General features: G+C 38.1%; 1 protein-coding gene across 1 annotated transcript in view; it reads right to left on the minus strand.

Annotated features, from left to right (window-relative positions):
• Window positions 1-14,292: 14,292 nt before the first annotated feature.
• The window catches only part of LOC121951855 (sickle tail protein-like), a 104,656-nt gene continuing 90,994 nt past the window's right edge, over window positions 14,293-27,954 (minus strand). The window contains exons 21-24 of the mRNA XM_042498341.1: window positions 26,256-26,462; window positions 19,970-22,102; window positions 18,287-18,415; window positions 14,293-15,824 (exon numbers count right to left, since the gene is read on the minus strand). Of these exons, the coding sequence (XP_042354275.1) occupies window positions 14,943-15,824; window positions 18,287-18,415; window positions 19,970-22,102; window positions 26,256-26,462 (3,351 nt within the window). The 3' untranslated portion in view covers window positions 14,293-14,942. The remainder of the gene's footprint in view (window positions 15,825-18,286; window positions 18,416-19,969; window positions 22,103-26,255; window positions 26,463-27,954) is intronic.

Here is a 27,954-nt window from a genome sequence, read left to right on the forward strand (position 1 = left end):
AATGAAATGAACTGATTAGATTTTGGTCGTCAGAGGTCAAGGTCGCAGTGACCTTGCCTGTCTCATTCCCGTTAATGGTATATCTTTAGAACACCTTACTTTTTTAAATCAAATTTGGCACAAACGTTCACCTGGACTCGAGGATAACTGAGTATGTTTTGGTGATCAAAGGTCAAGGTCATTGTGACCTTGCGTCTGTCTCTTTCTCGTAAATGCGTTATTTCAAGAACATCTCGAGGGGATTTCTTGGCACAAATATACACTTTAAGTCAAGAATGAACTTATTAGACTTTGGTGGTCAAAGGTCAAGGTCATTGTGACCTTGAATCCATCTTTTTCTCATCAGTGCAACACCTACAAATTTCAACGAATTTGGCACAAACATCCACTTAAACTGATTAGACTTCTATCTCAAGAAACGCCTAGAGGCAATTTTTTCAAATTTGGCACGAATGTGCACTTGGACTCTAGAATGAATTTATCAGAATTTGGCTGTTGAAGGTCAAAAGTCAAGGTCACTGTGACCTCACGAAACCAATTTTTGACCACAACTTAAGAATTCATATGCTAATTATGACAAAATTTCACACAAATAATGAAGTGATAATGATGATGAAGTGGTCCCTAAGGACAACGGCAGTGCAAAAGATACTGACAGACAGCAGCCACCCCAGCCACAGTTTATTCACCCAGCTGCCATCTGGAAAAAGATACACAAGTATCTGCTGCCGAACCACAAGACTACAGAGCAGCTTCTTTCCCCAGGCTGAGAGACTCCTCAACTCCTTTGATGTCAAAAAGATGTAGCAGGATTTAGGTATCAACTTTAATTTTCATTTTTTCTTAAACCATGTTTAACAAAAATGACAAATAAATCTACCTTGCATGTAGAAGCAGCCAATGAGACCAGAGGGAAGAAACCAAATCAAAGCGCCGGATGAAGGGAGGGAGGAGAGCCGGCATCAGGCTGAGGCTGACCCGACTTGGACAGAGAGCTGTTCCTCTACCAAGCCTTCTTCTGGATAATGTCCAGTCACGGGAGAATAAAGTGGATGAGATGTGACTGAGGCTCACAAAGCAACAGGAGATCAGAGACTGCTCTGCGCACATCTTCACACAGACATGGTTAACCCCTAACATCCCAGACCAAGCTATTGCCCTGGATGGGCAGACCTTGTCGGGAGCCATAAGGACACAAGACTCTGATGGAAATTCAAAAATGCACTGCAGGAATTGTATAATGCCACCAGCAGCAACATGCCATAGCAACTACAATTTTTTGGGGAATCAGGAAGTGTGCTTTGTTAACAGGTCAAACAATCATTTGGTCACGTTTCAGAACAAAACCGCCGTCTCTGCCTTTCCCTCTCACTTTTGAGGTTTTGAAAGCTTTCTTGAAGGTATTCCTCCCAGGTTTAAGCTGATAATTCCTGATAGACTTGATTTAATTAACTGCTAATGAGGGTCTGGGGTAGTTACTGGTGAAGTTCTAATTGCTGGCTGTCAGACAGATAGCCCGGGGTCATGTGTGGGTGGGGGCGCTGGGTGGGCGCGGCGTGTGCAGCGTCGCCTGCGGTACTGCCCTCAAAACTACGGCAGACTGAATTAGACACAGCCTGAGCCAAGGTCATGTGCTACATATTCCATGTGTGTGTGCCGCCAGCGCTCCTCGACGTGTATTTACACGAACATGAGATGTGATGTTCGTTCTGTTAGTGTGAACGATTTATGGATGTCAAAACAGAACCAAAACTCCAAAGTCTCCATTTGAGTAAGAATAACTGTGACAAAACAAGTCATGGCATCATAATCTTTTCTGTCTGAGGAGTTTGAGTTTGATTATGTACTCTTCCAGGAATCCTTTTATGCAGTGAACATCAGCATTTCAGCATTTCTTAAGTTCTTCAAAGTTCAAGAGAGTTAAGCCAACAAGAGAGTTGTTTTTTTTGTTTTGTTTTGTTTTTACCCATTTTACATGTTTCTTACGCTCCTTTTTTTTCTTTTAATATTTCTTTTGATTGTCTGTGTTTGTGCATATGACATAAACTTGGTGTGTATTTTTGTTTAATCTTGGAATTTCCAACTGCAATAACTCTAAAATACACTGTGAAAAAAAAGGTTACATTCACACTCTTAAGTGCAAAAAAATGCACCATTGAGACCCATTCAAACAATTTCTGATCCCACAGCCATCAAAGAATAAAAACATACATTGTTTCTGGGTGGCATTCTGGGCTGTTGCCTTGTAATTTGTAATTTGTAATATTTTCCACCTGATGATGTCTTTTTTTAAAATTTTTTTACCATATTTGTGATAATAAAAAAATCTACTCTGCATGAAGTATATTGAAAATAATTCATTTATTGTGTGTGTGTGTGTTTTTTTTCATCTACAAACATAGTGGCATCATGACAAAAAAGTGGCATTTAAAGGGTAGAAAAATGAAAATTTATGAATATTTGATATCTATGATTAGGACTGATGCTGGTTAAAAAAAACATAAAAATCATAATAATCATAGAAAATAAGATTAACATAAAATATTTTTTATAGCCTGATTTATGAAAAGTGCATTTTGTGTGTAGAGCAGAATGAGTGTAAGTATTTGACACTGCACAAAAAATGAAAATGTATTTAAAAAAAATCAATGTTGCTGCTAATTAGTGTTATTGTTGTTAATTAAGCTGAGTGACATAAGAAGAGCTTTCAGTTCCAGGAGGAAAGATACAAACTTAGGAGTTGATTATCATTATCATAATATTAGATTATCATAATAACAGATGATATCTTTGTGGTTAAAGGAGCGGACTGAGTTTTCTTGAGATTCCAGATCTGTTCAAAATCTTTTGAATATTTCATATTCAAAAAATTAATGTGTAATAATTTCTGTATTATGTTTACAAAAGGAGCAGGAAGTGTCAATATCTGTGAACGTTCTGAAACACAAGAACAAGAAAAGATGATGTAACACGGGGGTAAACTACTGTGCCAACTTTTTTTGGATGATGTTGCAGGTATCAAACTCAGAATAATTACATATTTCACAAAAAAAACCAATAACTTTGATCATTTTGAACATGAAATATCTATCTCGGTGTATTCAACTGAATATAGGTCAAAACAGATTTCCAAATGATTGCATTCTATTGTTATTTACATTTTACACAGCGTCCCAACTTTTTTGGAATTTTGAAAATTCTTTGAAAAGTTAAACATGTTACTGATAATTCAATCCAGATGTCCTGATGCCCATGTGCTGTTGATAATGACATAATCAGATGAATAAAGAAATCCACATAAGCAAGAATGTCTCTGAGCGCAGAGAACACACACACGCACACACACACATACAGTATTTGTGCGATCCTAATTAATCCCAATTAGAAATGCAAATAAGGAGCCACATCTTTGATTAAGCAGCAGTCGGGCTCCTTGTTGGTTTGTGATGTCCTCCTCTGACGCAGCCCAGTTGCGGGGAGAAGGACGAGGAGAAAAAGTATTGGGACACAGAAAATGTTGTAATTAATGTAGAAATGCTTCATGTGAGATATTTCTAATTAGTCCCCAGTCCCTCCCTCTGTTGCATCAGACACACTTTTGGCCTGCCAACTTCCCCGTGTTCTGCAAGATGCAGAGGAATTACAGACTAATTACACAGAGATGGGCATTGGGATTCATCTGGCCCCGCAATTTACATATGAGCTAATTAGCATATGATGGAACTAATGACTAATAATTTAGCCAATTACAGGGCTAGGCTATCTCATTACGCTTTTGGAAAAAAGGAGGCTTGGAGGAGAATGTATCGTTTGAGACAAAGAAGAGAGAAGGAGATTGTAGAAACCAGCTGCAGGGTCAGTGCCCTGCTTGCGGTGTGTGTGTGTGTGTGTGTGTGTGTGTGTGTGTGTGTTTAGTGGTGAAAATGATTATTTCATTGAACAGGTCTAAGACAGCCATGCAGGCAACCATGACAAAACACAGCATAAAACGACAACATAACCAAGTGACCACATAACCCTCCCATGCCAAAATATTAAGCCAGCTAAGAATTGCCAAAAACCGCAGTTCCTCTAATGGCCACCTGAGGCTGGCAAAACAGTCAGTCTCCATAGACCCAACTTAACGAATGAAATAAACATAAACAATAAACAACAATGGTCTCTTAAGTTAATTTTAAAAATTACTGACAAATTTACAGGGAAATTTTTTTAATAATTTTAAAAATATTTTATGAAGGCCCCAATTTTTTTTATTTCTTGAACGACAAACTATACTGTGATGTTTTTATCATTTTTTGAAAGACATACTATACTATGACATTTTAATCATTTTTTGAACAATATACTTTGACGAAGTCAGCATTTTTTGAACATCATACTATATGTACGTACGATGTCAGCATTTTTTTTAAAGCGACACTACACTATAGTATTGCATTTTTATCATTCAACATCATACTATACTATGAACTTTTTAACATTTTTTGAACAACGTATTATACAGTGATCACTTTACTATTTTTTTTAGGACATTGATTATCAAATTATGATCATCGATGTAACACACTATAACTTTTTTTATGATTTCTGATAGTATGTTATCCAAAAAGGCATTAAAACGTCATAGTATAGTATGTCATCCAAAATGGCATGAAAATGTCATAGTATAGTCATTTTTTGGAGGACATATAATATTATGATGTTGTTTTTTATTTCATTTTTATTCAATTATTTAATGGCATACTATACTGTAGCGTTTTTATCATTTTTTTGGATGACATACTATACTATGACATTTTTATCCATTTTTGGACAACATACTGTACTATGACTTTTTAATCATTTTTTGAATGTCATACTATAGTATGATGGCTTTGTTATCAATTTTACGATATACTGAGCTATCACATTTTTATTTTTTGAGAGACATACTATACTATGATGTTTTCATCATTTTATGAACGACATACCATATGATATTTTTACTGCTCTTTGAACGATGTACAATACTATGTTGTTTTTGTAATTTTTTTGAATGACATACTATACTTTAACGTTTTTATCAATTTTGGAAGACATAAATTTATCATGATGTTCTTAAAATGTTTTGAATGGCATACTATACTATAGCTTTTGTCCATTTTTGGATGGCATACTATACCATGACATATTAATAATTTTTTGAACAACATACTACAATATGACATTTTTATAATTTTTTGAACAACATTCTATACTATGAGATTTTTTAAAAAATTTTAACAACATACTATACTATGAGGTTTTACTCAATTTTTGGACAACATACTATATTATGACATTTTAATCATTTTTTGAACAACATAGTATATTTTGACAATATCAGCATTTTTTTTAACGACACACTATACTATAGTATTGCGTTTTTATCATTTTTTGAACGTCATACTACACTATGACCTTTTTTTCATTTTTTGAACAACATACTACAATGATTGCTTTACTATTTTTAACATAGTATATAATGTTGTTCCTATCAAATTTTGGACGATATACTATACTATGACTTTTTTTTTGTGATTTCTGATAGTATGTTGTCCAAAAAGGCATGAAAACGTCATAATATAGTATGTCGTCTAAAATGGCATAAAAAAGTCATAGTATTGTATGTCGTCCAAGCATGCATAAAAACGTCATAGTATAGCACACTATAAAAGTAGCAGTCATGCATAACACCAAAAAAAATAATTATATTATAATTACTATATAAGTTCAGTAAGAATATAAATAAAGTTCAGAAACTGAATTTTATACTCGAAATTCAATTTCAAAATCCTTAAAAAATACTGAGACTCTCCCCAAACAAGGATCGTTTGACGCCGTCAACACACAAACAATGGAGTCGTGGTTGAAGCATAGCAGCAATACTGCTGAAAACATGGAGAGACAAGTGACAAAGTAGGCAAAAGCAGAACCAACAAAATATCTTCAGTATGCAGACACTTCATAGTAAACCATGCTGAAAAAAAGGCCCAAAACATCATCATTATAGTATAGTATGTATATGTATTTATATAGTAAACGCCAAATTTTGACATGTTGAAAAAATTGCTGAAAACGAAATATTATAGCTTGTAGAAACACTTCATAGTTGGGAAAAAAGGCCCAAAACAACATGACATAGCATGTTGAAAAAATGGCATAGTGGCACATAGTATAGTATGTTGAAGAACGGCAAATTTTGACGCTAAGAAAATGGCTGAGAACCACGTTATAGCTTGTAGAGACACGTCATATTATAGAATGTCGAGAAAAAGGCCAAAAACGTCATAATATACCATGTCAAAAAAATGGCTGGAGACTACATAGTATAGTATGTTAAGAACAGCAAATCTAGACATGTTGAAAAAATGTCTGAAAACTGAATATTATAGCTTTTAGAAACAAGTCATAGTACATATGTTGTAAAAAAAAAGGCCAGAAACCTCATGAAAAAATGTTGAAAAAATGGCTTAAAACGACATAGTGTAGTATGTCGAAAAATGGCACATTTTGACATGTTGAAGAAATGGCTGAAATCCACATATTATGTCTTGTAGAGACACATCATAGTATATAGCATGTCGAAAAAAAAGGCCCAAAATGTCATAATATAGCATGTCAGTAAAATGGCTGAAAATGTAAGTATTATAGCTTGTAGAGACATTTCATAGTGTACCACATAGGAAAAAAGGTCCAAAACAACATAATATAGCATGTTAAAATGGGTGAAAATGAAATAATATAGCTTGTAGAGTCAGGTCATAGTATAGCATATCGAAAGAAAGGCCCAAAACGTCATAATATAGCAAGTCCAAAAAATGGCAAAAACCAAAATATATCTTGTAGAGACACTAACGTCATAGTATATTGTGTGGTCCAAAAATACTTCAAAATTTCATACTTAAATATCTTGTTCAAAAAATGATATGCATTTTTGGACGACATTTTTTTCAGTATTTGAATGACAAACTACACTATGGTCAGAAACGTCCTAAAATCCTGGGAATGCCCTAAAATCCAAGAATTGTGGTAAAATCCTACATCCTCAAATCCTAGAAATGTACTAAAATTCGTAGAAACATCCTAAAATTCTAGAATTGTCCGGAAACTCTAGAAATGTCCTAAAATCCTGGAAATGTCCTTAAATCTTAGAGATATCTAAAATGTCCAAGGGACATGAACAGGGCTGCTGTATCTGGCCCCTGGCCTCCTGTCATTTTGTAAAAGTGGCCCCCAGTCAAAGCAGGCTAACTGTGTGTCATCATACACAGAACAAACTCCACTTTGAAATGCTCCGTGTTGGATACTGATCAGCTGAAAAAAAAATTGTTTCAGTGACATTAGCAGATTATGGGACATGTCAGATTCTGCATTAAAGCTTATTGCTGAAGTGTATTAAAGCCCATTTAACCCCATTGCATCCTTAAGTAAATACAATGACTTAATCAGATTTTATCTCCAAAAGTCACGCCAATCAGCATCAGAACAATCAAATTTTTTTCACACAACTGTTACTATTTCACAAAGAAAAAGCTCATTCACTTTAGCATTTACTCCATTTTATAAAACTGTACTAAACATATCTATTTTGCTACAATTGTTGAACATTAGCGTGGATATCAGTTTGATATGTGACTGACAATGAATGTGGAGCATGAATCAGAGCTTTGGGTCTTCAGGACTCTGGTGTGTCTCTTCTGTCCTCTGGTGGTGCTTCACAGCACTGCAGTGTGAAATAAAGAGGACGGCAGGAGCAGCTGATGTCTCAACACTCTGGAAGCCCTTTATTATTATTATTATTAGTTCTCCAACCTGACAGGAAGCTCAAGTGTGTGACAGCCAACAGATTACAAAATCAGAAAACACATTTATTTACAGCCGTGTAAAACTCGACAGGTTTCTGACAGAGAAAGAGTTAACGGCATGCACAGGGTCCCAGCTGGGTAAGAAACAAAACATCAAAAATAAACTGATATTAAACTGTGCCTTTAGGTTTGAATAATAAACATTCAGAAGGTTTTTATACACAGAGCACAGTAATAGGTCCATACAGTGTGTATGAAATCACATTGTTAAACACAGTGTTGGCGTCATGTTGCTGCTGCGCAGAAAAGAAAAGCCTGCAAGAGAAGCTGACAATTTAGGAAATGCAACTGTAGTCTTAACCAAAGTCAGACGAGAAGATGAATTAATCTGATGAGTCGTGTACACGAACAGATCCATGTGTTAACTGCAGCCTGAGAAACTCGGCTTCACACTCAAAAACTGCCTTACTGCCGTTTTGACATAAAAATAAAAAAACACTGAAAAAAGCCTCTTTTTTTCTTTTTTCTTTCTTAACACATTTATGTTTTTTTCCTACTAAAAATTAAAATCCTGTACCAATAACATGTCATCTTGCCTCTATTCACAAGTCTCACCTCACTTTGTTATTAATATTATATAAATATTACCCCCTTTGAAACCTGAGCAAATTAGATTTCTTTCAAAAACATTGAGAGATGGAAATGAGCAACTAAACATGTGGCTCAAAAAATAGTGAGAAATTAGTAAAAAGTAACTAGAAAATTTCCTGAAAATAAGCCAAAAAAGGTAAAAAACAGAAAACAGAAAACAACCAAAAAAGTGCAGAATATTAAAGATATATGTATATATATTTGTAACATTATTGTAAATATATAGGTATTATGATTATAAATAAAGTTTTCTGGAAATTTTGCCTAGTTTTTGATAATTGTCCAATAATTCCACCCGTTTTAAAAATGAAAGCTCATCTTTTTGTCACCTTTTACTTATTTCTAGCAATGTGTGAGACATTTCTTGTCAAGTTAGTCATTGCGTTTTTTCCACGTTTTTGAGAGAAATCAATTTTGTCAGGCTTCAAAGGGTTAAATAGCTTGTGAAAGGGGTCTGAGCACAGCACAAGAAAACTGTTTTCGTAAGCTTTTCAGCAACATGTTTTCTTTTAATTTCAATGATGTTCTTTTTAACATTCTCTACAAACATCATCAAAATGTTAAAAGTGTTTGGTTCTTTTTGGTGAACATATCACATCACAGGAACGGCTCATAAAAATAATGTTCTGTAATCTCAGGCCTCAACCACATGTTCTGAATGATACTTTAAAATGTTCTTCCTTTGTTTTTATGTAACATTGTGAAACATTTTATAAAAAGCACATTCTCTGATTTGTCACCTCTCAACATCACCAAAACATCCTCAGAACGTTGCAGTTATAACGTTACGTCTTAATCAGCATTTAACCTTACCTAACGTTAGCCAATGTTATGGGAACGTTCCCTGCTAGCTGGGAATGGGTCAGGTTGTGAACCCAGTTCAGTTTGGGTTTGGGTCCTTCAGTTTGGACTACAATCTACAACAGACACTTACAGTGTTTACTCATCATTTGAGTCGAGGTTAGACGATAAAATATGGCATGTAAGTTTAGATACGCAACATTTTTTTTGCTTACTGATTGTGTTTTATGATGCAAATACCTTGAAATTGGGTGCAATTATATATATTTATAAACATATATATTTCTGGGTGAGTAGTGATGAAATGTCCACATGGTGCTGACTTTACTTTGAGTGTTTGTCTGCTATTAAAAGTTTGGAGATATTGGGACGTGTATTCTCTCAAGTTTTGATGGACCTAAGTGAACAGCCTTTCTCGTGGCTTCAAGTCGTGATTAATAAAACTTAACAATGTAGTTGAATCCCAGATTTTGTTTATTATGTTATGGGCAAAAAGCAGAGTCACATCAGAAAATATTCAAAAACTGTTTGTTTTACTTCAGCGGACGAGGATCATAGACGGACATTTAAATTTAAACATCAGTATGCACCAAACACTTTAAAGCAAATGTGTATTTTAAGTATGTGCTGTCGAACTGTGGAATTATTTAAGAAGGATTTAAAGGGTAGCATCGACATCTTTCAGTTCAAAAATATATATGAGGAGAAAATAAGTAGACAATATTAGTTTCCAGGCAATGTTTTTTTATGATTTGTGGTGAGTAGCTGTGTACAGTTTTTGATTTTTTTTCTCTGTAAGTACTGACTTCTGAGTGACTGATGAACAGACCATCTATGTGTTATTTGTTGATTATTTTTGAGACAGAGGCTGTTAAAATAAGATTTTCTTCTCCCTGTCCCTTTTTCAATCATGGAACGTAACAACTTGTTAAACTTTCTGTTTCCATGAGCTGAAAAAAGTGAAAGATTGGAAGCTTACTAAGAAACACAGACCTGTTTGTGCAAAAATCAGATACCATCTTCTCATCTCACTCTGACAAGCATGTTTCCCAGAGCGGTGGAGCGTTCTTTATCATCCTCAGACTGTCTGAAGGGATCTGGGATACCGAACTCGCTCAGATGCGTAAATAAACTCAAAAAAAAAAAAACCCCCACAAAAATCTTTCTGTTTGGCAAGAGTCACTTCAAACACTACAAATGGAAACGATTCTGCAGGAGCACAATAAACAACAGCTAGGCTCAAAGAAGCTACATATGTCTAATATGTAAGCATATCATTTCTATTTTATACTTCATCTACATAAAAACTCTACAGGAAAAGATGTGACCTTTACAGAAAGGATTCTTTACACAGCTCAGTCTGTATAGGATTGTCTTTGGGTAAACTCTGCATATTGATAATCACAACCTTTTTTTTCATTCAACATTTTTTAATGAAACCACACATACTGGATCTCACACACCCATAATGCAACATTAGCTGCTCCCCTGCAGATGACTCACAGAGTGTGCGGTGATCGAAGCTGAACTGTGTAAAACTAGTCTGAAGAAAAATAAACTCTGCTCACTCGTTCATTTTCTATTCAGATCGCTGGTGGATCAAACATGATGATAACAGATTATATTCATATTATTCTGATCATCTGATTGACCTGTGACATTAAAGTGAAGAAACTCTGTCACACACTGATTGTCTGCAAGCAGTCAAAGTCCAGATACTCTGAAAACATCCACTCCAAAATATTCAAACACACAGCTAAAGGTGCTCTCTGTAGCATTGCCGAGTCCACCAGGTGAGACCTCTCTGTCCCCAACTAACCGTCTCAGCTGTGACTCATCAGACAATGTTTCAAAATAAATATCATCTTTAGAAAACTGGGACTGAAGGTTGTGGAGTTTTTGTTTTATTTTCCACAATAATGTTTCTCAGTATCTATTTTGACAGCGACGATAGAAAAAAACGTGCTATCACCTGTCAGGAGAACCAGTCAGGGTCCAGTAGCCTGGATATCTGCTGCTGGTATGCGGCAAAAAACTAATACCAGGGGTGACTACAGCCCAACCAATACTGGACGCTGACCGATATCACTATGAGAGCTTAAACTTTCTGATGACATATTCATTTTTATGTAAACACACACATATTATGGATTAGACCAGTCACTTCTCAATCCCAACTCGTCAAACACAGCAGCTTGGTCAGTGGCCCCCGTACGCTAACCACCAACACAGGAAATGCACATGCACTGCATCTTTTCAAAATAAACACCTGTGTTTGCAGGAAACTTAAAAGTTTTTGCTTATTTTATACACCATCTTTTCAAAATAAACTTTCTGCTCTTTTCATAGAGAGTGTCTTTTTAAAATAAACTTCTGTGTTCACTGGAAATGTAAAAACATTTCCGCTCGTTATATGCAGTGTCAAACACAAAAAAGTCTGCGTTCAAAGGTAAGTGAGAAGTTTCCACTCGTTAAGAGTGCAGTGTATTAAAAAACATCTTCCAACTTCCAGTTTCCAATTCTTGCATAGTGTCTTTTCAAAATAAACTGCTATGTTCACAGGAAACTTAATTTTTTTTTAGTTTTCACTCATTACAAGCATAGTGTCTTCTCAAAATAAACTGATTGCAAGAAATCTTCTGTTTCCCTTTGTTACATGCACAGCGCCTTTTCAAAATAAGCTTCTATCTTTACCGCAAACTTAAAAGTGTACATACACGTTTTTACATACATAGTGTCTTCTCAAAATAAACACATGGGTTCACAGGAACTAAAACAAAACATTTTGCAAGCATAGTATGTTTTCAAAGTAAACTTGTTTCTGTTCATTACATGCAGTGTCTTTTTAAAATAAACTCCTTTGTTAGCAGGAAACTTAAAGTTTCTGCTTATTATATGCATCTTGTGCTTTTAAAATAAACGTCTCTTCACAGGAAACATAAAAGTCTCTTATCGTTACATGCATCATGTCTTGTTAAAATAAACTTCTGTGTGGAAAAGAAATGCTGGTTTAGGGACCAAAACTACTTGGTTAGGTTTAGTAGAAGAATGTGGTTTGCATTAAAATGACATTAAGTTTGGTTTAACAAAGGACACAAACAGTGGCCATCTGGGTGAAAGTCCTGTGCATGTTGACTTTGTCCATACACCTGAAACTCCTCCATATACAGACATTCCTTGCTCTTTATACTGCATCACTTGCTCTCAGTGTCTAATAGGCCTGTTGCTTACTGGACATAGTTGAAAAGCCAGTGCCTCTGATCCAGATGCTAAAGGCTGCCCTGTGCATCAGTACCAGCCACTGAAGGGGCGTGACAAAGCGTCTGCATTTGACAACCTGGGAATGAGAATGGGCTGTGCCCAACACACCTGTGTACACCCACATAGGTGGTTTTGTTTTTTATAGTAGCAGTTTAGAGCTAGTCTCAAGACTGTGTGGGTTTGCACAGACTGCACGGCCGACATCTTTACTCCCTTATCAATTTTGCTGCACCTGTTTAAATGGTACAACCATCATTCTTATTGGCGCATGACATTTCATGACTTAAAATAATTCCCAGAAGAGCCTCACACACCTTTGACCTGAGCAGAGGTCCAATTAGCGAGTGCAAGTGATGCCTTTAAAATGAATGTCAGAACAAATCAACTTTGAATCAGTACAAACTAACACCAAACTGAATTCATTTGAACGTGGCCCACGTAGCTTCACCCTAAACTATGCTGTAGGATTGATTCTGTTCATTTGCAGTGCCTCCTCTGCCTCACTGAGTGACAAGGTGACTACAGATTAGTCACGGTAATGTTACTGTTAAGCAGTCACAGCTTTTAATTTATCCACAATTTTTATGTCTTTGGAGTCAAATCCATTTTCCTTCTTCACATCACATCTCCAATGATTTGTAGTCATGATTATTAGTGTGTAACTAATTTATGTTGCTGAAGAGAAATAAAGCTACCTTGTTACTGAGAACAACAGGGCATCTAGAAATCAGTCACAGTGCATTTTATAAAAGGGACAGCCTGTTGTGCTTATATTACTGTTAATATTAAGTTTTGACAGTTTGAGCAATTGTTAGAATTTTTCCCAAAATAAATACATGAATAAACAAATTTACATTTTAAAAATACTCACATCCCTTAAAATTATCATTATTATTTTAAAATTTGGTTAATAGAAAACTGAGACCAATTTATGTACTGTTACCCCTTTTCCACCAACACTGAGTGGGTTTCGTTCCAGTTTGCGCATCTGATTTGGAACCATTGGGAGCATTTCGACTGAAAAATAAATTAGATCAGAACCTGCAAAGTTGGTTCATAACTCCGGAGTGACAGGATTTTTTTATTTATTTATTTTTTAATGCGTGTCCCTTTCTATCATTTGAAATCTCTCTAAACTTGAAGGTTTATGCGGGTCAGTGAACGCAGCGCAGGCAGAGCTCTCCATGAGTTGTTTTTTTTTCTCTGCAGCAGTTTGTGACTTGTGGGGTGGATATTTGATCTGTTGATCCCTTCAGAGCTGATCAGATCAGATCGATAGATGAGCAGCAGCTGTGAGTGACTGCAAACTTTTACAAGCACTTGGATGACGGTAAGGTTTCACTTTCACTACGCCAGATATTGTGCTGCTCCATCTGAGTACGCTCTGCATTCCAAGAATGTGATGCAATGGATAACCAACTGGCATATATACTTGAGCAGCTTATTATTATTGAGCAAATTATTATTATTATAAAAAAAAAGGGGAAACAAGGCAATAAGCACCTTGGTATGACAAATAAATTGCAGGAAATTAGTAGATTTAAAAAATTATTTTTGCTTGGTGAAAATATTGAGGGAGAAAAGAAAAAAAAGCTCTGGAAAAAATGTATATTTTTAAGTACCATAATTACATATTTATGATCATGTTTTTGGAACATAACTAATTTTCAGGTTTTCTGTTTTGTTTTGCTTTTTTACTAATTTATTGCTAATTTTTTGGGTCATTTCTTCTTTCGTTGCTTATTGCCTTCTTCCTATGTTTGTGAAAGAAATCAAACCAAATTGCTTTGGTTTCAAAGAGATAATCGCCAGTTACAAATAAATGAACCCTGCTTGATTATGATGGTTCTGCCCAAAACTTATGAAGAGGTGGCCTGGTTCTACAGATGGCACCAAGGTTACAAGAAACCTGAATGGAACTGTTTCAAGAACCAGAGTTAATTTGGTGGAAAAGGGTTATCAGTGGGACATTTTACAATAGTAAAAAAAAACAACTAAAGAAACAGTGCTCCCTATTGGACAAACTATGCAGTTCACTTTAGAAAGCCAGTTTTAAATGACGTCAGGATGTCTTTGGTACGTCTGTTGCGGCAGCAGAGAAATATTTGTGATAAGATAAAAACAGCCTGTAATCTCAACCATTCCAGTGTATCGTTTTGGGCTCTAGGAGCAACTGTCTAGATGCACATCATATGGTATTAGTGTGGTTTGGACTAGTTTTTCTCCCAGGTTTTACAAGCCTTTTCTTTGTCCACAACCCATCCAAAAATGTCGAAAGGTAAACATCACACAATATTGCTGTAGGAACACAGTGCAATTTAGCTTTTTTTTGTTTTTTCATCAGTTGATGCCCCACCCACTCCCTTCTGCACTTACATGTTTTTAAAGCTTTAGATGAAAACATCACACCGCATCCTTTGAGGCTGCTGCCGCCGTCGTGCGCACAGCTCGGCCTGCTTGGTTCCCAGTGCGTTTCTTGCTGCGGCTCGGAGAGCTGGGGTTGGAGGCTGACATTCGGACGCTCCTCATCCCATGACTCACCATGGTGGGGAGGAGGGAAGAGGATGGAGAGGGAGGGGAGGAGGATGAGGAGGTGGGGGACAGGGAGGAGGATGTGGAGGAAGAGGAGGGTGAGGATGAAGAGTAGGAGGATGAAGAGTAGTAGCTGTGTTGGGAAGTGGAGGTGGTGCTAGAAGTGGTGCTGGTTGTGGTACTGGAGGTGGAGGTGAGGACGAGGCGTTGCTGGCGTTTGCTGCTGCTGCGAGGCCCGTGCTGGGCCTGGCTGACGTTAGCGTGGGATGGCGACAAGACGTGGCTGGATGAGGGGAGGAGACGACTTAGATTCAGAGACGGGATAAAAGACTTGTGAGAAGGAGGGGAAGGAGAAAATGAGGGGGAGGATGGAGGAGTGGAGCAAGGTGGGGAACCTGAGGAGTTTTTCACCAAAGAGGAAGAGGAGAGGGGACACAAGAAAGCCTGCTGCTTGGAACGCTGGGCCGAGGAAGGAGAAGACGGATGGGAAGGACACTTGGAGACGTTTGAAGGGGGAGACAGAAGAAAGTATTTCCCCGAGGAGGCAGAAGGAGCTGAAGGTGAAGAAGCAGAGGAGGAAGAGGAAGAGGAGAGGTTTTGGAAGCTATCGGTGGTGTCTGAGCAGTGAGGAGTGGACAGAGATGCAGACGGCTGTTTCCCAGAGCTATGGCACAAGGCTGGGATCTTAGAGGCACGCAAAGCAACGACAGAATGGCTACTATCCCCGGCTGCTCTACTGCTCCTGCTGTCAGCCTGTGAACAGACACCAGGGGACACGGCAAGTCAAAGCCAACCACACACAGCCCACATGAGAGGAGGACAACACGCAGTTTAAGCACTCATACCTGTTATTTCTTTCACTTTGGCCAGACAGTCCCTTTACTGAGGCTACAAATCATACAGTCCACTTATTCAGTACGTTTACACGATGTTAGAAAAAGTCCAATTGTTGTGTTAGTCAGACTAAAACTGGACTTTTAAAATACATGTAAACACCTTAGTCCGACTATAACGGACTAAATCGAATTTCTTTAAATTGGATTAGCACACCCAGATAATGCGATTAGAAGTTAAGCTATTCCATCACGTAAACACCTCAGTCGGACTTCAACTGGACTCAGCGCCCTGTGCTGCAATATGGGTCAGGCATTTTTGAAAATATAAGCACCAAAGCATATGTGTTTAATTTTGGCTTAGATGCAGAACATACAACTTGGAAAGGTAGTATTTTATAATAATTAATTAATTTTTTTAAAGTCCCCCCCCAACACCACCATTATATTTTAATAGTGTCTCCTCTTTAGCTTCCACACAACAGCTGATGGGGGCAGCAGCAGAGCAGCAGCTCCGCCGTTCTGTGAAGTAAAATGACGTCTAGTGTTTTTGATAAAGCAGCTTCAAATCCCCATTGGTAAGGGCTATCTTACATCAAGCTAAAGTAGTAAAAATATTCTAAATATAATTTAGGCTACACAATTTAGGCTAACTTGATAATGACTTTTTTTTGGCTTAAAAATAACCAATGAAAGCAGAGTTTGCTCAGAGCTGTTTAATTATATCAACCTGATGCAGCAGATTTCTACCCCAAAGTTATTGTAAATAAACAGTTGTGAATGTGATTCAGTCTCTATCATAGACTGTACAACTAATATAGATCAATAGCAACTAGCTGAAAGGGGGCATATCTCCACATGCCGTGGTGAAGTTGGACATACTACTCAAGGACAGCAGTCCAATTAAATGACCGAATCAAGCTATAACTGTAGCTCCACTAAACTGTGCGTGTAAATGTTCTGACTGGCACAGTGAAAACATCCTCACAACTATATGGTGATGGAAACCTGTTAACACACCAGTTGTTCACCTGACAGTAATGATTTAATTTAATCCTTTGAAATCTGTTGCAGAAATGTCTAAATCTTAATCTGTTTTAATTTCACTCAAAGCTTTTCAACACTGACACTGGAGTAAATGAAATCAAACTCATTGACCTGAAGAATAGAAACCCTCCACTGGGCAGGGTTTATATTTTTGGTCATTGGCAGTATGAAGGCTTACAAATATGGCTAAATTGGCTAAATTGTACATTTTGCTTCTGATCACATATCACACTGAAACTCCTTCCTCTTTTACTGGACAAACGTTCATTTTGAACTGAAATTTCTTACTATCCTGGCCAAAGACATAGTTGTAACACACATGACTGACAAACTGCAGTGTTGTCTTCAACTGATCAGGATCAGCTCACAAAAAGTAAAGTTAATGCACAAACTGTCCGTGACAGAACATGTGAAAAGACCTAAAATACTTTTCTTCTTTCAGAATAACTTGAATTGTTTTGTAACCACTTCAACATGTCATTAAAGTTCTGACATAGTGATTAAACAAATTTCACTGAAAAATGGTGCCACCGAGCACAACATACATGCAGTACTTACAGGATGGCATACTCTCATGACAGAAATGTGATGGTCATCAACAGTGTATATTTCAGCTTATACATCTTTGTAAATGCTGGCTTCTGTGTGTTTTTGCTTGAGGAACAAGAGTTTCTGAGAGTTTTTGATGCCCAAATCATAACTCCACAACTCACTGCCAGATGAAGAACGGTTGCACACAGTAAACATGCAGGTTACATGCAGCTCAAGATCCACTCTCTGATCTGGAAAGTCAATGGCCGACTGTGTTGAGTTCCAAAATGTCAGCAGCTCATTTTGGATACGGGGCCAAAGTCAGGGAGTGTATCTTCTAACAAGTGTGCCGAGGTGAAGGACCGTGAAGGCAGACATAAACAGACAGATAGCACTTGGGGAAACCCACAAAATAAGACAGATATGCACCACCACAGAAATGACACATTTAAAACTCACTGCAAAAAGTCAAAACATTAAATATTATTCACTCTTTCTCTAAGCTATTGACAGTTGATGGTAAGCATTTCATACTTATTAAGGCTACTTATTCGTAGGCAAATACTCTTCTTGATACTTACCTACAAATAAGCTCAAGCTGTTTGGTCAAATGTAAAAACATATATTTTTGACCTGGGAAAATTGGCTGTATCTGGAATATTTTGGCTTTATTTTTGTAGATTTTGTAAGTGGGGATGTGTGATCCATCTTTATGTACAGTCTATGGTGGAGTGTTACAGTAATTCCCATTCAGTCTCTGCTGATTCAGAGGTGCTACGCTCAGGTCTCTCAGAGCTAAGTTACCTGGCTGGGCTGCTTCTGGGAGGCCTGCTGCTGGCCCTTAGCAGTCTTCTCTGGTGAGCCAGAAGAGGACAAGTGGCGAGACTTGGTGTGGGATCGCTGAGCAGAGGAGCTGGAGCTGCTGCTGGAGCTCTAACAAGAAGATGCATGAACAAAAGATTAGTTAATATTGACTGGCTGGGAAAGGCAAAAGCATCAGATCAAGCAGCCATTTTACTCCAAGTTGTTTAACCGCGGCAGGAAATTAGGGAAATTAGGACAGCGAAAGTAATGGCCCCCCTTTCATTGAGCATTAGCCAATCAAAGGGAGAGTAGGGGGGTCGTACCTTTGCTATCCAAGGATTCCCATATTTGCTTGAGGTAAGATATACATTTGAGTAGTTTACACTGTTATAAGTGGGATTTATTAGTCATCATTTCTAATTGAAATTGGCAAAAGTTAAGATACCTTCAAAAAATACTTTAATGATATCAACGACAGTGTTAAAGAATACTAGATGGTATTAAGCAACATTGTCAAAGACATGACTGAATGCACGCAGACAGGAATTAGCGCTCAGTGACGAGAAATGAGGCAAAGATTTGTCTGCATGAGCTGTATGGAGCAATTTATGTAAGAAAAGGATGTTAAGGGAAAAAAAACAATACTGAAGTTTCTGGTATATTTTGGAAAGAGCTTGAGGTGTCATTAAGACAGAGCACAGACACACTCCAAAGGGGTGTACATCACTAGCTAGCTAAAGCTAACATTAGCACAGTTGGTCCATTTTGGCAAACAAATATAGACCATCCCACGGTCCCTTTTTCCTTTGCAGATAACACAGGGCAAAATTGTTTTTTCATGATCAGTCTGAACACACATTTAGCTTATTTGGCACTTGTCCCTTAAGCTGCCTTGAGAAATTAGTTCACTGCATTTGTCACTGAACCTAAAATGGAAGCCATTCTATGTAGAAAATACACTGAACTTTCTAGCCACATGGAAGAAGAAGTACAATGTCTCATTACCACTGCATGGTTCAGCTTGACTTGACCCTATGTGATGCTTGGTACCAGATGTTTTCCTCAGTTTTGTTCTCCACTGCAGTACATGGTCAATGTTTTTTGAGCTGACCCTCATAGCAACTCCACGAGAAACTGCTGTGACATTATCTTCAACACAAAACAGTGTGTGTTGCTCCACTCTTTCATTGGCAACCAAATAGTGAAACTGCACTTTGTCAGTTGATCATGACATGGTTTTGCAGACTGTCAGGTTAATGCAGGATATCCATGCAACTGATGACTCTAGCTACCATTCTCTCTGACCAGTCAGTGGTCTTCAGTGGTTTAACCCCACCTTCTACGATCGACTCAGTTGACTTGGATTCTTGACCAAGGTGGTACCAAAAAGGTACCAGGTACTATCCCAACAACTTTTGCTAATGGAAAACCAAAAAAGAGCAGTTCCAAGCATGTTGAGTTGAGTCACGCTGGCATCATGCAGTGTAAATGAGGCACAAGTCAGTTTGTCCCTCCTGAATTACCCCCTACATTGCTTGACAACACAAAATGAACGATGGCAATAAAAAAGAGAATCATAGAACATAAAACATATGTCTAAAGTCAGACAGTCAGTGTAGAGAGCCCACCACCAGCCCAACATCTCTGAAGCAAGCGAGCTTTGGAGGCAGAGGAACATCAGACCTGTTTCTTGATGGAGGGTTTCCCTGTATCTTGTGAAGGCTGAGGTTTTGCCCTCTTACTCTGAGGTGGATTTGGGCTCTTGAGGATCTGAGAAGCTGGCCTCTTGGACGGGCTTCTCTCCCTTTCTCGTTTGACTTTGCCTTTAAGCTGAGCTCTATCAGTGGAGTCAAAGGAAGAATCAGGAGACTGAGGAGGTGAGGACACAATGCTGGATGGGGAAGAAGGGGTAGACATGCTGTCCACACTGATTTCCAACTGTTTAATGGACTCTTCTAGACTGTCAATAGAATCAAATGCACTCTTGCAGAGCTTCTCTACCCGACTATGGGACTTTGAGTTTCTGGTATCAGAGGATGGGGAGACCTTGATGTCTCTGTCAGTGGCATTGCCTTCGCCAAAGTTGAATTGCTTGGTACTGCTGATCTCAAACCTCTTAGATTCTTTGGTTTGCTTCTTTGTGTCCTTCATTGGCTTGCTGTCTAGTGCTATCTCCTCCTCTTCCTCATATACAACAACCTCAACAGTCTTCTTTCCTGTTTTGGCTGTCCCTGTTCGAATGGCCTGGCTAATTGCAGCCAGTTTGTTTTTCGGGAACTTAAATTTGAATTTCCTTTTGGTCTCTGGCTTTTTAAGCAAGTCCAGTTTGCCCTGGTCTTGGTTTTCAGGAATTGTGCCATTATTCCCTGAAGGTCTTTGATGTTCCATATTAAGAGAATTCTGACCATTTCCTGTAACATCTTGAAGGTCTGAACCTGCATCGATTTCGGTGATGCAAATTTTTCTCACGCCCTGTTTCTCTTCTTCCTGATTTGTCTCTTCTTCTTCCACAATATTATCTGCAGAGAGAATCCCATCAAGATCTTCTTCACATTCAAAGATGGTAGACAGACGCTTGTAGGCTGACTGAATGTCCATAGGCTCATTCAAGATTACGATTATAGGTTTCTTATCAAAGTCATTACTGTCCTCGAAACCTTCATTCTCGTTATCTAGGTAAGTAGCTTCACCAGCGCTGTCCCAGGCGGCAGTCTGCATGTCAGAGCCACTTATGGTTAGGTCTTCCTCTTTCTTAAGTCTTGGACTCCTGGACCTGGAGATTCTAAGGCTGATTTTACTGGTCAGAGGTGGTGGAGGAGGAGGTCCCTCATTGTCCCCAGTATCAGGGCTCAGGCTACATCCTTCCTCTGTGTATTGTGATTCATCCCTGGATACTTGCTCTGTTGCCTCCTGGTTCTGCTGCTTAATGCTGGGGCTGTAAGTCGAGCTGGGTGGAAGTGGGGGAATTTTCAGAACAGGAGTAGAAGCTGCACAATCCTGAGCTGGGATTCGGGACTTATCCTGCTGGGACTCTATCAAGCTATCTTCTGGGGTGTTTCCTTTTTGTAAAGTTACAACTACTGTTACATTTGGCTTTTTCTCAGCTGGTACCTCTTTGACAACTTTTTCACTTGTGTGGTCAGGACTTGTGATGTCAGTAGCTTGAATGTTTTCTTTTTGTAGAGTAACAATTGTTGTAAACTTGACTTTCTTTTCTGCTGTTGCTGGGGAGCACCCCTGTCCAACAACCTCCTTGGTAATACAATCAGGACTTTTCACAGGAGTATCAATTTCTTTTGGTGAAGTTGTAACTGTAATGACCTCCATCTCCTCTACTTTCTTTTGGGTTGGTGTTGGTCCCTCCTCATTCTGGACAGTCTGAACATCTTTGACATCTACAAGTGTAGGTACCTCTATCTTCTCTGCTTTCTTTGTAGTTGGTGTTGGTTCCCCCTCATTCCTCTGGACAGTCTGAACATCTTTTAAATCTAAAGGTGTAAGTACCTCCACCTTCTTTAGTGTTGCACAGTTTGATGAAGGCATTGGTTTAATCACCCTTTCTTCAGCTTCCTTTTTTTCATCAGGGTTTACATTGTCTTTCCTAACTTCAATGCGTTCTTCAAATCCAACTACCGTTATGAGTTTAGGAGGGCAGCCATTTGTGATTCCCGTCTGATGAGCTGACTGGTGGTCAGATGTTGCTGGGTCAGAAGGCTTCAGATTTGTCAATTGTGATGTTGGAGATTTCCTCACCTCTCCTTTCCATTGCTTATATCCACCTGACAAATAATTTTTATTTGACAGTTCTTTGGTCACCTATAATTAGAGAAGGCAAGATTAAACACTTCATTAACTTAAGAAAAAAAATTGAATTTAGTCTTATGTGTCCTAGTATTACTAACAAATACACATCAATTAATTGTCTTATTGAATCCTAAACTACATAAAAACCTTTAAAACAATAATCAATGTGATAAAGTTCTTGTTCTTACTGTCATCATTGTATGGTAAATACAAAACAAAATGGAATATTGTATCCAAGTTTCACATAATGGGTGACAGACAATCTTCAAGAGGCACATGCAAATCCCTAAAATCTGTGCATGTGCTGTGCAGTAATTTCAGTAACTGCAGCAATAACAAACATATACCCACTTATTGCTGGCTTGTTCCTGATACTTTCTAAAAATTGCATTGATGTTCTTGCAGAGTGAAAACAGTGCAGATGGTTGTGTTGTGTGAGGTACCAGCTTAGACTGTATATAAAATGGATGACATGACAGCTCATGAGGCTTTTCAGTCTCAATTGACAATGACATCACCATCGCAAAATGGCAATGCCCATATCCCAGATATTTTAACCACACTTCAGCATTGCGGGGGTAAGTGGGGGCGTGTCATCCATCTTTATATGCAATTATGTATTATGTATGATCCTGAAAGTCCAGTTTGAGGTACAGATCAGTGAGTCTGAAGGCTTAACAGATGCCAACCCTGCAGAACAGTTTAGAATATTTATAGAGGATTTCACTACTTGGTGAAGTTATTACAAACGCAACAAAGTGAGGAAAAGTAGGAATATGCAGTAAGCAAGTTGTGTTTTTTTGTGACTCATGTTTACATGAGCTTAATTTGATATTACAACAACTGTGGAATCGATCATTGCAAAAACATTGCTTTATTCAATTTTTACTACAATTTTAACTACTTAGCTGACTAACAAAAGTGTCTCATGTCGTGCTCACTCCATGTCATATTTATACTAAATATTAACAGCCTTACAGTAGTCTTTACAGTTGGAGCTGTCACTGAGGGAGTCAGGAGGTCAGCACAGCCATTACAACTGAAGTAACTGCAGTGCAGAAAATGGCTTGTGATACCCAGCTGCATTTTTGTTAACATATAGATTGTCTTGATATGGTTCTAAACCAGTTTTTATTCTGGCCAACACCGCAGCTTATGTCACCTTCTTCAATAACAGATCTCTGTCTTACTGTAAAGAGCTGGAATGTAAGATTTACATAGAAATTAGGTCTACTGACAAACAGGAGGGAGAAATGTACCTACAGCTTATAAGTGGGAGTAGATGAGCCATTAACAGTCTTAAAACCAGCAGCACCTGCTTCACGTACCTGTTCAGTCCCAGCTGTTTGACTGTTGTCATTATAAAGGTCTTATTGGAACAAACCAGAATAATTTGCGCAAATAAATCACACATAAAAATTGAACATCACATTGCAAAAATTGTACTGTGTAGTACAGCTCGGCTTGACTCGAGGTTATGGTACAAAGTACTTCTCTTGATATTGTGCAGATAGTACATGCTCAGTGTAGTTGGGATTTTTAGTGTAACTATTTCATGGCATCACGTTAAACTGTTGTGACATCATTTTGTGTTACTTTAACCTGTGTTTTACTAACGATGTATGCAAGGCTTTTGTTTATGCTGTATTGTTATGTGGATGTATGTTCAGGCATAGTGTGATCCATCCCAGATGAAAGGAAATGAAAGACTTGAGAAACCAAAGCAGGGTGGAGAGCTGAAGTTTATTAATCCAAAAAGGCAGGTAGAGAGTTTAAACAGTTCAAATGACCAAAAAGAAAATAAAATAAAGGACACACTGCAAGAAGGAAAAATGTTTTTGTGTGCACAGTTGGAAGAGTTAATTTGGCAATGTTTTCACTGCTATGTTTTCCACAAAGGACACAGGCCTGGCTGTAAAAGAAAGGTGGCACTAGTTCAGTTTTTATGAATTTTTGATTTCCTGACTGAAAAATCAGAAAAAATGTAAAGGAGGTTTTTTGTTTGTTTTTTTCAAGGTCGATATCGAATCCGTGGCTACTTCATACTTGGAGCAACCATCCTACCAGGTGAGCAACTAGGTGCGAAATATGGCTTTTTAGAATCGCTTGAAATACCACGCCATATGAATGTAAAAACTGTGCAAAAAATTTACGTTTTTTCAAAATGTACTTGTTTCCATAAGGCATATTTTATATTCACAATTTCAAATATGTGCAATTTGAGGGTTAATGAAAACTCACCTACTGTTACTCCAGATCACATGGATTACTTTGATGAGTGCAGAAATGTTAGCTGGTGCGAGTTAGAAGCAAGAACATATTCACTGCAAACCGCAAACCACAAATCAGGTGAGCAAACACAATGGGAGCGAGTCACACATGTGCAAGTCACATGCAAGTCCCAAGTTACCGCGCTGAGAAGCAAGCAGGCAAGTCAAGTCATTGCTCAAGTTAAGCAAATCACACCAATCAACTCGTGAAATTCTGATGACTGAAAGCTAACGTTCGACCTGTCAATAAGCTAAAAAGACACACTCATGTACCTTTCTTTATGGGTTTTGTAGTGAAGGATGAGGTTGGATGTTTTGGTCATGTCACTGACTTATAAGCTGCAGACCTTGCATACTACTATTCTCTTCTCCTGTCATCAACCACATAATCATTCAACCCAAATTTTGTTATTTCAGGCTCTGTGATAGCTGCATCGTGTGTTGACCTGTTTCATCCTAGCGGGTTGCCAGGTTTGCGCGCATTGCACTAGAAATCATCCGACCATGTTTAAAAAACAAAGTTTCAAGTTTCAAGTTTCAAGTTATTTCAAGTTATCTGCCTCAAGTCCAAATCTAGGACAAGTTTAGATGAGAACGACCCAACTAAAAATGGAAAAGTCTTCCTTTGTGTTTAAAAAACTGCATTAGTATGGTAACATTGTAAAAACGATCCTCGTGCACACGGATCCACAAAAACTGAAAATGCTGTAGTATGCATGGCAGGCCAGCAGCTGGCGGTCTAACTTTATAATGACACACCACAGAACAACACCACACACACCGAAGTGCGGCCGTGACGTCGCTGTTCTCACAGGATCCGCACATTGCCAGTTTACACACTGAGAGAAGGGGTTGTGTCTTCAAGAAAATTACACTCTTGAACCCTGTTTCAAAAGCTTTAAGTTTTGGGTCCTTATATGCCATTGTCATGTAAAAGGAAGGCCAAACTGTAGCAAAAGTTTAATCTTTCATGCAAGAACAATTACTGTGTCAACAGCTTTTAAGGTTCATGTCATGAATACCAAGTCAAAGTCAGTTTATAAATATTTGCCAAACAAGTCTCAAGTCCTCAAATTTGTAACTCCAGTCTTACTTGAGTCAAGTTGTGTGACTCGAGCCCCCTACCTGAAAACAATGACTTATATAAATAACTGGTTGAAGAAACGGTGGGTTTAGTTTAGTTAGAGATGATTAGAACACACATTCAGATTTTTAACTCATTCGCCACCTAAGAATTACAAGGTTCTATCTGTTTTCTTAGTGGTTATGAGATATCAGAGCTTCAAAGTTTTGCATTCCAAATACCATAAATGATATTAACCCTTGTTTTCTATATAAAAAGTCCAAAAATGCAAAATGGAAAAACCCACATATTGTTAATAAGACGTCACAGAATAAGAATATATGAACAAATCAATTTTGACAAAAATGTCAGATAGAACCATATAATTCTAACGTGGGGCATTGTGGATTAAAACAATCTTTTTTGGCAGAAAACTGTCCTGCACACTGTGATGTGGATTTTACAAGTCAGGTGACATTTTTCACACAAGCACACAATGCTTAGGGGAGTCAAATTTTGAGGTGTGAGTTATAAGGTCTATTGTGGTAATTGAGTCATGAATGTTTAGTGCTGTTAGACTTTTATTTTCTCTTTTCTTTTTACCTGAGACTCCATCTCACTGCTCTGGAGCTCAGAGGCAACCACGCCTCTGCTCCCTACATCCCTCACAGGGCATTTCTGAAACACCTGGGTGAGAGGGGAGGGGGGGTCCATGGTGGGGGTTAAGAGGTGAGGTGAGAGGATGGAATGAAGTACTGATGATTTTAGTTTAAAAATACTGGCTGAGTATTTGATGTTTAAGTTTAAAAAAACAGCTGACTGCTTCACATACCTGCAGCTCTTTCATGAATTTGTTGTCCTCCTCCTCATCCTCCTCATCCTCCCTGTTTGCTACAGCTGTAGCGACGGTGGAGGTGGAACCAGCCAGAGGTGCAGGAGCACACATCTGGGGTTTGGGTTTGACCTCTGGTGGCTGTCTTGGGGGTTTGGGCTGAGGAGCCACAGGCGGCCCTTTGTCTTTTTCTTTCTCCTCCTCAGCCTGAAACAGATTCATGAAGTGAAAACAGCAGAGAATTACTGAACTGCTTTGTGTTGTTTGATTGCTGTTTCTTAAAGAGGAACTTCACCCATGTTAAAAATTCATACATTGTTCATATGGTCCAAGATAGTCCAAAAATAATAGTAAACATGAACAACTCTCTCCCATATCCAAAAACTAGTGCTTAAACTCAAATTTATAATGTCATAGGGTATAAAGCCTGGAGCTGCTCCACTGACGATAAATAATAGATTTTATTTATAATGTACTTTACGTTTGAAACAAATCCCAAAGTGCTACGAGATAAAAACATTAGTACAAAAAAAAAACAGATAAAAAAACAAACAAAATAAAAGCAAATTAAATTGTCATAAATAGAAGCATAAAGGCAAGTAGAGCAACCAGCAAGACGTCCCTTAAAAGTCATAAGTTCTGCTAAAAAGTAAAGTTTTGAGTCCCTTTTTAAAACACTCAACAGTCTGTGGTGCCCTCAGATGGTCAGGGACGGCGTTCACAGACGAAAGATGTAGATGACACTGAGAGCAGCCAGGGGAATGCTCTCAGTCATTATGTTTACATGAACAGTTTAGTGGAGCTACGGTTACAGCTCCATTAGGTCATTTGATTGGAAAACTGTCCTTATCCCAGTATAAAAGCACTGGGGGAGAATCCATTCATTGACAGAAGTATGATGGACTCCACCATGCATGGGAGATATGCCCTCTTTGAGTCAGTTGCTATAATTGCTATTTATACAGTCTATGATATAGACTGCATCACAGTCACAACTCTTTATTTACAATAACTTTGGGGTATGAAACCACCACGTCAGGTCTATATATAATCAAACAGCACTGAGTAAACTCTGTCTTCATTGATTAGTTTTAAGCTGCATTAAAAAAAAATCAATATCAGCTTAAGTGTGCACTGTATATAGAACATTTTCACTGCTTTACCTTGCTGTAAGAGCCCTTACTGATGGGGGTTTGATGCAGTTATATCAAAAACACCAGACTGAGAAAAACGTTCAATCATTTTACTCCAGTGAACGGCAGAGTTGCTGCTCTACTACTGCCTCAATCAACTGTTAAGGAATGTAAAGAGGAGACAACATTCAAATATAGTGAACACTTAAACTTATATTGTTTAGGTGGCTAAAGTATGTTTTATGGACAATCCACAGCAGAACATCACTTAGCTTCCGTGCCGGTGTTGTGGGACTATACTTTATTTATCAAAGGGGGGTGGCTTGAGAGTAACTGCACAGTAGTGATATCCGCGATGGGGGAGTTCCCACCAAAACACCCGTCTGACCAGTTGTGTTAGTTTTAGTCGGACTAACACAATACTTCAACTTTTTCTAACATCATGTAAACATATTCAGCGTTTGGGAACATTTTCTGTCACAGAACTGAGAACTCTACTTTAAAACAAAGCTTATTTGGGGATAAAAAAAGAAAACAAATACTGTGGACCCACCTTGGGTCTGTTG

The sequence above is a fragment of the Plectropomus leopardus genome, chromosome 12 (genome assembly GCF_008729295.1).
Source record: "Plectropomus leopardus isolate mb chromosome 12, YSFRI_Pleo_2.0, whole genome shotgun sequence".
NCBI lineage: Eukaryota > Metazoa > Chordata > Actinopteri > Perciformes > Serranidae > Plectropomus > Plectropomus leopardus.